The sequence below is a fragment of the Dipodomys ordii genome, unplaced genomic scaffold (assembly GCF_000151885.1).
Source record: "Dipodomys ordii isolate 6190 unplaced genomic scaffold, Dord_2.0 Scaffold36, whole genome shotgun sequence".
Taxonomy (NCBI): domain Eukaryota; kingdom Metazoa; phylum Chordata; class Mammalia; order Rodentia; family Heteromyidae; genus Dipodomys; species Dipodomys ordii.
Window position 1 is genome coordinate 1,555,269 of NW_012267252.1, and position 10,561 is coordinate 1,565,829.

Below are 10,561 nucleotides of genomic sequence, written 5' to 3' on the forward strand. Positions count from 1 at the left end.
AGTACCCAGGCCCAGAGTTCAAACCCCATGACTGACACCCCCCCCCAAAAAAAGTAGAGGGGCTGGGGATGTAGATCAATGATAGAAAACTTGCTTAGCATACAAGTTTGATTTTCAGCATGGCAGAAGGAGAAGGAGGAGGAGGAAGAGGAAGAGGAAGAAGAAGAGGAAGAAGATGATGGCAGCTGAGGCCTGAAATCCTACCTACTAAGGAGGTTGAGATTTGAGGACCTGGTTCAAGCAATCCAGGCAGAAAAGTCTGTGAGACTCTTATCTCCAATTTGCGCATGTGTGTATATGTCTGTATTGAGGCTTGAACTCAGGGCCTGGGTACTGTTCCTTAGCTTTTTCACTCAAGGTCGGTGCTCTACCACTTGAGTCACAGCTCTATTTCTGTTTTTTCTTGTTTGTTTTTTTTTTGTTTGTTTTTTGGTGTGTGTGGTTAATTGGAGATAAAAATCTCACAGACTTTCCTGCCCAGACTGGCTTTGAATTTTAATCCTCACATCTCAGCCTCCTGAGTAGCTTCTTGTATGCACAATTAGCCACCAAAAAATGTCCAAAGTACAGGAGTGGCTTAAGTGGTCTAGCACCAGTCTTGAGCAAAAGAGCCAAGGAAGAATTCAAGATTAGAATCAAAACACTGCACCTCAGTTACATAGTTAAGTGGTAAAAGAAGCCCAGACTTTGCTGGGCACTGATGGCTCACGCCTGTAATCCTACTCAGAAGGCTGAGATCTGAGGATCATGGTTCAAAGCCAGCCCGGACAGGAAAGTCTGTGAGACTCTTATCTCCAATAAACTACTAGAAAACCGGAAGTGGTGCTGTGGCTCAATGGTAGAGTGCTTGCCTTGAACTGAAGAGGGCAAGGACAGCACCCAGGCCCAGAGTTCAAGCCCCATGACTGACAAAAAAATAAAATAAAATAAAGCCCAGACTGAGGATTCATCAAATCAAAACTAAAAAACAGCTTGGGATTAGAACTTATGAAGCAGGGGCAAAAGGAATATCACAAAGGGTAAGATGTGCTGAGGACAGTTTGCAATCATGACTTGTTGTTGTTGTTTGTTTGTTTGTTTTTAATTTTTGCCAGTCCTGGGGCTTCAACTCAGGGCCTGGGCACTGTCCCTAAGCTTCTTTGTTTAAGGCTAGCACTCTACCCCTTGAGCCACAGCACCACTTCCAGCTTTTTCTGTTTACGTGGTGCTGAGGAATGGAACCCAGGGCTTCATGCATACTAGGCAAGCACTCTACCACTAAGCCACATTCCCAGGCCCATGGTATATTCTTTGATGGCAGAGGAATGACAAGCTGAAAGGGATATTTGTGGCACATTGTCAGGCTCATGGGGTGGAGAATGGACTGGGGCTGAAAAGGAACATTTATGGTCAGCCAGATCTGTAGCTATCTGTACAGCATCCAGGCATCAGGCAATAAAGGCCTGACTGGGAAGGGAAAGGACAAGAGAGATATTTCAAAAAGGAAAGCCACAGGACTGGGTACAGTAACCATAAAAAAAAAAAAAAAGCAGCCACTAGAACCAGACTGCCTGGCTCCTTTCTTTAAAGCTCCTTCCTGTGACCTTGGGCAGGTTTCTTCACCTCTCTAACCTCATGGTCCTCACTGCAAAAATGCAGGACAAAAGTCCAGACTTGTAGAGTGGTTCTAAGGATTAATTCAGCTAAGGCTAGTAAAACACGCTTAAGCCACTGCCTAAGACACCACTGCATTTAGTAACAACACCTGGACAATTGGCATTCAATAAATATATTCAGAGTAAACAGATGAGGCCATTTTGACAGACTGGCAGAGACTAAGGGTGCTTGGGACAAAGTGAAGAATAGAGATGCCTGGAAGTTTGAAGACAATGGGAAAGGACGGATCAGAAAAAAAGGTAAAACAGGGAGCTCAGTGGTAGCTCAATAGTACAGTATGCCCAGCATACGCAAAGTCCTTGGCTTAATTTCCAACACTGATAAAAAAGGTGGTGGGGGGGCGGGAACAAGGGAGAGATTTATGCAGTCAGGAAAGACTTGTGCTTATTGATACATAGATGAAAGACTTGAAGGGAACAGCTGAAAGACCCACTCAGTACCCAGGGCTCACACTTGTAATCCTAATTACTCAGGAAGCTGAGATCTGAGGATCACAGTTTGAAGCCAATCTGGACAAACAAATCCATGAGAGTCTTATCTACAATTAACTAGCAACAAGCCAGAAATAGAGCTGTGGCTCAAGTGGTAGAATGCCAGCCTTTAGCAACAGAACGAAAGGACAAGGCTGGGCATGGGTGGCTCATGCCTATAATCCTAGCTACTAAAGCGATTTCAAAATCATGATTCCAAGCCACCCTAGGCAGAAAAGTCTCTGTGAGACTCTTTTTTGTTGTTGTTTTTATGGGGCTTGAACTCTGGGCCTGGGTGCTGTCCTTCAGTTCTTCAGCTCAAGGCTAATGCTCTACCACTTGAGCCACAGCACCACTTCTGGTTTTCTGGTGGTTAATTGGAAATAAGAGTCTCATGGAGCTAGGTGCCGGAGGCTCATGCCTGAAATCTGAATATTGAGGTTCAAAGCCAGCCCAGGCAGAAAAGTCCATGAGACTCTTATCTCCAATTCCAGAAAACCAGAAGTGGGGCTGTGGCTCAAGTGGTAGAGCACTAGCCTTGAGCTGAAGAGCTCAGGGACAATGCTCAGACCCAGCGTTCAAGTCCCATGACCGAGAAGAAAAAAAAAAAAGTCTTATGGACTTTCCTGCCCAGGCTGGCTTTGAACTGTGATCCTCAGATCTCAGTCTCCTGAGTAGCTAGGATTACAGGCATGAGCCACCAGCTCCCTGCCCTGTGAGACTCCTATCTCCTATTAACCACTCAATACCTGGAAGTGGTGCCATGGCTCAAAGTGGTAGAGAACAAACCTTGAGCAAAGAAGAACTCAGAGACATGGGCTGGGAAGGTGGCTCAGTGGTAGAGTGCTGGCCTTGCATGTATGAGGCTCTGGATTAGATTCCTCAGCACCACATAAGCAGAAAATGCTGGAAGTGGCGCTGTGGCTCAAGTGTTAGAGTGCTAGCCTTGAGCTAAAGAGCTAAAGGACAGGGCCCAGGCCCAGAATTCAGGCTCCACAACTGACCCCACCCCCCACCCCACCCCCAAAAAAACCAAAAACTAAAGGGTATCACCTAAGCCCTGAGTTTGTTCCAGAGCAAAAATAAAAGGATTGTCCTCTGAAGGACCAGGCTGTAGAAGGAGGTGGGAAAGGATGGAGTCCTTATCTTGGCAAAATTTGAAGAACTGAGTTTAGAGGGGACTGTCGGTGTGGATAGCCCATGTCACAACATCCCATGTCACAAACTGTCCTATCATAGTGAGGTCCGGGACCTACCTGACTGATGGCTAAAACATGGTGTAATTGTGTCTGGGATAGCTATATATTTCCATTGGTTTGCTGTGTGAATGAATGCCCTGTAGTTTATGCTATAATCAAACGAAAACTAAAACTGACATCAAGGAGTTTGTTAACTGCTTCCTCTTATCATTAACTGACTCACAGGAGGTAAAATTCACAACCCCCAATTAATAGGCTGGCCAGGCAGTTTGTTTGAATTATTGATTTGGGTGGGTTAAAAAAAAAAGCGCAAGCTGGTTATCATCTTGCCACCTTTGCTCTGCCTTTTGCCAGTTTCAGTTTTAACTGTCTAAATATAATCCCAAACTACTATCAGTGCTAAATTGTTTTCCAGGTTTTCTGAAGACCTTTTTTTCCGATGTACCCTAATAGTACAATACTTCACTTCTGCTGGGTTGGGGCTAGAATTCAATGCAGATGTTCGAAGCCAGCCTGACCAAAAAATGTCTGTGAGATTCTTATCTCCAATTAACCACCAAAGTGCCAGAAATGAGATGTGACACTCAAATGATAGAGCGTAGACCTGGTCAGAAAGAGCCAAACCAAGCCAGAGTATGAGGTCCTCAGTTCAAGTCCCAGTAGCATCAGAAAAGAAATCTCATATACTTTTCTGCCTGACTTGGCTTCAAGCCCCAGTCCTTACATCTCAGCCTGCTGAACAGTGAAGCTGATAGGCATGAGCCACCAGCACCCAGCTTTGCTCTTTCCTTTTGTCTGCCCCGTGGTGGGTTCTTTTCTTTAGAACCTATGAGCTGATCTTTGTAAAGTACTTGGGACAGAGCCTAGCACTTGATAAGCACTAAGTACATTAGCTAGTAGATTTTTTTTGTTTTTGCCAGTCCTGGGGCTTGAACTCAGAGCCTGGGCACTGTGCCTGAGCTTCTTTTGCTGAAAGCTTGCACTCTACCACTTGAGCCACAGAACCACTTCCAGCCTTTTCTGTTTGTGGTGCTAAGGAATTGAGCCCAGGTTTTCATTCATGCTAGGCAAGCGCTCTACCACTGAGCCACATCCTTGCAGTAGCTAGTGGTTTTTTTTTTTTTATCACTGCCTGCTTGCCAGCGTCTGCAGGACCTACCCCACCCTCTCATCTTCAACTGCCAAATCCTCATCATCAGCTTTGATCGCAATGCAGCTTCTAGTCATTCATAAGACACCAGACCATCAGTCACAGGGGTAACCTCACAATGAGAATACCCCACTACCTCACATAGCCCAACTTCTTATCTCTTCCCCTTCTGCTCAACACTTGCAGAATATTATCAGGGCTACTTAGACACTGACCCCTTCAGAAAAGTTATCTCAATTTTGTTTTGCCCCACCCCCAGTTTAGAGCCCATTGCATTCCAACAGGCTAGTGCCTAATGCAAAGGCATTCCTGAGCTAAGTACTAGAAATGGGCTATCCAGCAGCACCTAGCAAATGGTCTTTGCTTCCAAGAAACAGTGATTTCCCCAGGCCCAGGGCCAGCCACAGGTACTCCACAGCTTTTGCAAATGGCTGGATCAGGAGCTGGGGCTAAGGCCTATGCAGCAGCCCTGATGGGGTCCACATAGGTCCTATGTGAGAAGTTATCAAGTTAGATAGTAAGAAGGGATTCTTCCCTGTTACTGTGGAACTCATGCAGGCTGCTGAAGGCAGGAACACATCTCCATGACTAATACTACAGGTACACTTGAAACTTGAAGGACTGTCCATTCTTTGCTGGCCTGGTGCAATACATACCCTTGGCAAGAGGGTGCCACAGTCTAGAAAGAACTTAATGTGTGAAGATAAGTTGAGGGGTGTGTAAAGAGACCAACCTGCAGACTACAAGCCTGCGATTGTCTGAGAAGACTTTTGCATCCATGGTGGTAGGAAATGCTATTCATGGCAGCCATGATTCCCAGTGTAGAGAAGATGCGTATGGTTTCACCTTGAAGAACTGGTAGATCACAAAAGCTATATTCAGTACTGGATGTAGAATAGACATAAGGGTAGTCCATAATGCTTTTTGCTGTTGGTGGTGGTGGCCACGGAGCTTGAACTCAGGGCCTGGATGCTATCCCTAAGCTTTTTTGCTCAAGGCTAATGCTCTACCACTTCAAGCCACAGCTCCACTTCCAGTTTTCTGGTGGTAAATTGGAAATGAGTCTCACAGACTTTACTGCCCAGGCTGGCTTCAAACTGTGATCCTCAGATAGCCTCCTAAGTAGCTAGGATTACAGGCACGTACCACTAACACCTGACCAGACCATAATGCTTTTCCTTTTCTTTTTTTGCATGGGCACTGTCCCTGAGCTCCTTTTTTTTTTTGGTCGTGGGGCCTGAACTCTTGGCCTGAGTGCTGTCCCTGCGCTCTTCAGCTCAAGGTGAGTGCTCTACCGCTTGAGCCACAGTGCCACTTCCGGTTTTCTAGTGGTTTATTGGAGATGAGTCTCACGGACTTTCCTGCCCAGGCTGGCTTTGAACTGTGATCCTCAGATCTTAGCCTCCTGAGTAGCTAGGATTACAGGTGTGAGCCATCGGCGCCCAGCATCCTGAGCTCCTTTTTGATCAAGGCTAGCACTCTACCACTTGAGCTACAGTGCCATTCCAGGCTTTGGTGTGATTAATTGGAGATAAGTCTCATTGACTTTCCTGCCTAGGCTGGCTTTGAACTGCAATCCTAAGATCTCAGCCTCCTGAGTAGCTAGTATTATTGATGTGAGCCACTAGTGCCCAGCCACTTCCCTTCTTGCCACTAGTAGAGGGCTAAATTAGCTAATCTATTTCTAGAACTTTGTTAGAATCTGGAGGAAATCTATTGGGGCTGTGCATGCTCCCTGTACAATGTTATATGCTACCATCTAATTAAAATGTCTTAGCCTCATCCCGTCAACTCACTCACCAAAACAAATGTAGGTAGGAAAATGAAGAGCTGACACTGTCCAAAAAGAAAGGTACTCATTGTCTTATGAAACAGTAACCTTTTCAACACTTTAATGACATTGTATTAAGAAAAAGAAAAGGGAGGAGTGGGGGCTGGGAATGTGGCTTACTGGTAGAGTGCTTGCCTAGCATGCATGAAGCCTGGGGTTGATTCCTCAGTACCACATAAACAGAAAAAGCCGAAGTAGTGCTGTGGCTCAAGGGGTAGAGCGCTAGCCTTGAGCAAAAGGAGCTCAGGAACAGTGCCCAGTCTGAGTTCAAGCCCAGGGACTGGGGGGAAAAAAGATGCGATGCCAGGCACCAGTTGCTCATGCCTGTAATCCTAGCTACTCAGGAAACAGATCTGAGGATTGCAGTTTGAAGCCAGCCCAGGCAGGAAAGTCTGTGAGACTGAAATGGTACTGTGGCTCAAGTGGTAGAGCACCAGTCTTGAGCACAAAAGCTCAGGGAGAGTGCCAAGGCCCCACCACCGACAAAAATAAAATGTAGATTGGTTCAGACAGGAAATGAGGATCAACTTAAGAGCCTTGAGTTCAGATGCTGCTTACCCATTCCCTATGTATTGTAAAAGATGCTCACCAAGGTAAGCCTGTGACAATGTTGATTCTTTCCCTCTCTACTTCTCAGACCCTGGAGATCTTTTCTCTTTGGTTGCCATCACCATTCCCATTTCCTTGATCCATCAGGATTAACTGCAAGGGGAGACCTCTCTTGGTCCTGGCCTCATGTTACAGAGGACCTGAGATTTTAAAGGAGACAGCCATTTGCCAATAAATATGCTTCGTATGGAACCACTATTCCCTCACATAACTCAGGATGTCTCACACCATTCCCAGCACCTTGCCTATATGTAGCTAATGCACAACAGAAATGCACGAATAGGGATGATTGCAAGAACTTGAATAAATGTGAAATGGTGTCAAGAAAGCTTCGTGTAGGCTCATTTCACAGCTGTAACCCTCCACTACTAGGGAGGCTGAGGCAGGAGGAATGCAAGTTTGACTGCCACCTAGGCATCTTAGCAAGATTGTTTCAAAACAAAAAGGGCTGGGGGTGTACCTTACTGATGGAGAGTTTGCTTGGCATGAATGAAACCCTGGGTTCAATCCTCAGAACTGGCCCTCAAAAAGAATTTCAAGCAAGGTTATTTTCAAAATGGGAATAGAGAGCCTACCTATTACACACAAAGCCACACATGAGGCCAACACTTAACAGCCATGTTCTAAGTATTTAAGTCTCCCAAACAGTTGGGGTCCTTATTCAACATGCACACACCCACTACTTTATTCTTATAGATGACAGAAGGAAAAAGTTCAGGGCAGTGACTTGTCCATGTAAGCAGCAGGGTTTGTCAAACCCAAGTCACTGAGCAGAACTAGCTCAGTTTGTAGGTCACAAAGTGAAGGAAAGGGGGCCAAACACGGAAGATTCCCCCCCACTCAGGGGGCTGGGTAGCAGAGTTTGGCTGCACAGCAAAGGTGTTGAAAAGCCGTCAGGAAGCAGAAAGGACTCTATGCCCTGGAGCTGAAGGGAGAGAATGAGCTGATACCTCCTTTAGTTAAATCTAGGAAAACAGTTGATTGGCATTATGAAAACAGAATAATGAAGAGAGTGTGGGGAAGAAGAGAGAGAGAGAGGGAGAGAGAGAGAGAGAGAGTGTGTGTGTGTGTGTATGTGTGTGTGAGAGAGAGTATTCGATTGGGATACCTTGTATCCTTGTTTGACAAAGTAGAAGTGAAGCACCCTCCCTTTTTACAACTAATGCATGAAAAAGAAAAAAAGGGGGGGTTAAATCCTCTTGTTTCCTCAAAAATCAAACCATTGGGGCTGGGAATGTGGCTTATGGTAGAGTGCTTGCCTAGCATGCATGAAGCCCTAGGTTCAGTTCCTCAGTACCACATAGACAGAAAAGGCCAGAAGAGGCACTGTGGTTCAAGTGAAAGAGAGCTAGCCTTGAGCAAAAGAAGCTCAGGGACAATGCATAGGCCCTGAGTTCAAGCCCCAGGACTGGCAAAAATAAAAAAAATAAAATAAAATCATTTTAAGCCCACTACCATTGGCTCATGCCTGTAATCCTAGCTACTCTACTTGGGAGGGTGAGATCCGAGATAACAGTTTAAAGGCAGCTTGGGAAGAAAAGTCTGTGAGACTCATCTCCAATTAACCAACATAAAGCTGGAAGTAGAGGTGTGGCTCAAGTGGTAACAGTGCCAGCCTTGAGAGAAAAAGCCAATGGAGACTGTGAGGCCCCCAGAGTTCAAGCTCCAGTACAAGCACATAGGTACAAAAGCCATTTTATATCTAGCCAAAGAAATCGCTGTGAAATTTTTCCCTGGGCCACAGCTCAGACTGAGTCAATCTCAAAGGAAAAAGCAGAATGGCTTGCCTATGCCTTCCCATTCTTCACAGAAATCCAGACAAAAACCCAGTGCTTCCTTTGCTTTCTAGTCCAGAAAGTATTTCTGGAACATGTTCTTTCCAAAACAGAAGGAACCCACCTAGCAGCTTCTAAAAGCCTGGACTTAATTTTCTGACTTTGTGCACAATCAATCCCTGAAGCTCTACAGCAATTTGATGATGAGTAACCCTGGCCCCCACAACTGCCCAGATGCCCATTGTGCCTGGTGCACCCTCTCTGTAAGGGGTGTGTCCTGCTCCTGATATGTTTTTTCTTTCCCCCCATACGTCCCCCACCTTTCATAAGAAAGCCAAACCATGCTCCAAAACAAAAACCAAATTTATTCAGCAGACATTTTAATTAAGAAATCCTGTAAATCAGGACCACCACAATTTCACACACTCCGTTGCGAAGTGTACGTCAATAGCTACATCTGGAGGATGAACAAGCCATTGAATCTTAAAAAAAAAAAATTCATTTAGCTACCTTAAAATTGGGGAGGGGGGGCACCTTACTAAAGTGCCATCAAGTTTCACAAGGGTAAAGCCAGCAGTTTCTCCTCTCGGAGAGTCACATTTTAAAAACAGTTTCACTCACAAAGGAGAACTGGCAGGTGAGGAACTGCAGGGCAGAGGTTCAGGCCCACGAGGCCAGAACTGAGCAGAAAGGAGTCCAGGGCTTTCATCCAACCCCACAGACACCAGAAATAAAGAGATTGTTTATGACGGTTTCTGAGAAAGCTGGTGGTGTAGCCAAGAGTGGCCCAGCATGAGGAGTTCTGGAGATTAGAGCACAGAAAAAGTGAGTAACTCGCCCTACAAGTCCCTCTGCTGGAGTGTCCTTAGGAGACTCCAAATGGTGGCAAAAGAGATAGGGGTCTTTCTTGGAGCAAGAGAAAGAAAATATCTCTGGGTGAGTTAGCTCTTCCCTGGAACCCCACAGCCTCCCCACGTACAGCAAAGCTGACCTTGAACCACAGGAAGCAAGGTCAAGTCATTTGAAAGTCCACATTCCAACTCAAGTCCCCTCACCTTCCAAATTCTCCACCCTCCTTCCAGTCCCAGTCTCCCACCTCCACCAAGTAGGAGAAAGGGGGAGGGAGTTGCCAAGACACCCACCGCCAAGCTTTTACATTCCTCACCCCACAATTTCTTTGCACAACACTTTTAGCACCATTTTTAGTAAGCTCCTCCACCGGAAAAATGAGAAAAGGGCATTCGTATCACTAGTTTTCAAGTATTGTTAGCCTTCGCGATTTCCACCCCTCCCGAGCCCTAGCTTTAAACACTCCAAGCACAGGACGCCCCCAAGGCTAACTCAGGTACTAGTTGATCCAATAGCTGCCATAGTTCTCCCAGTTTATTATTCCAGGTCCTCGGTCCTGGGTGGCCAGGGAAATTCTCACGCAGCATGCAAGCACCCTAACCGGTGCATTCCTCCACGCTTTGACGTTTTCTCCCACAACTTCGCCTCCCTGATGTGTGGCCTGTCGCTCCCCAGAATAGAGATAGCTTCTTCCTTTCCGGATGCTGCTGGGTCTGTGAAGCGGCGACCTCTTCCTCCTCCCGGGACCCGGGTCAGAGCCAGGTTCCCGAGGTCTGCAGGGTAACGGGGTCCGTTCCGCTGCAGCCGCTCCCCGACTCGGGGGCGGTCGCGGGGTTCGTGGCTGCAACCGCAGCGACCGCTCGCTGGAGCCTGCGCACCGCCTCCTTGATGAGATTCCCCGAGAGCACGAGCTGCTGCAGGAGCCGGTGCGGGTCGTCGTCGCCCGCGCGCGGCCCAGCTTGGGTCCACCGACGCTGGTGGAGGCGACGGGAGGCGACGGCGCCCCGGAGCCATCCTCGCCG

General features: G+C 46.8%; 1 protein-coding gene across 1 annotated transcript in view; it reads right to left on the minus strand.

Moving 5' to 3' along the window:
- Positions 1-9,041: 9,041 nt before the first annotated feature.
- The window catches only part of Frat2 (frequently rearranged in advanced T-cell lymphomas 2), a 2,046-nt gene continuing 526 nt past the window's right edge, over positions 9,042-10,561 (minus strand). The window contains exon 2 of the mRNA XM_013017577.1: positions 9,042-10,554. Within this exon, the coding sequence (XP_012873031.1) occupies positions 10,292-10,554 (263 nt within the window). The 3' untranslated portion in view covers positions 9,042-10,291. The remainder of the gene's footprint in view (positions 10,555-10,561) is intronic.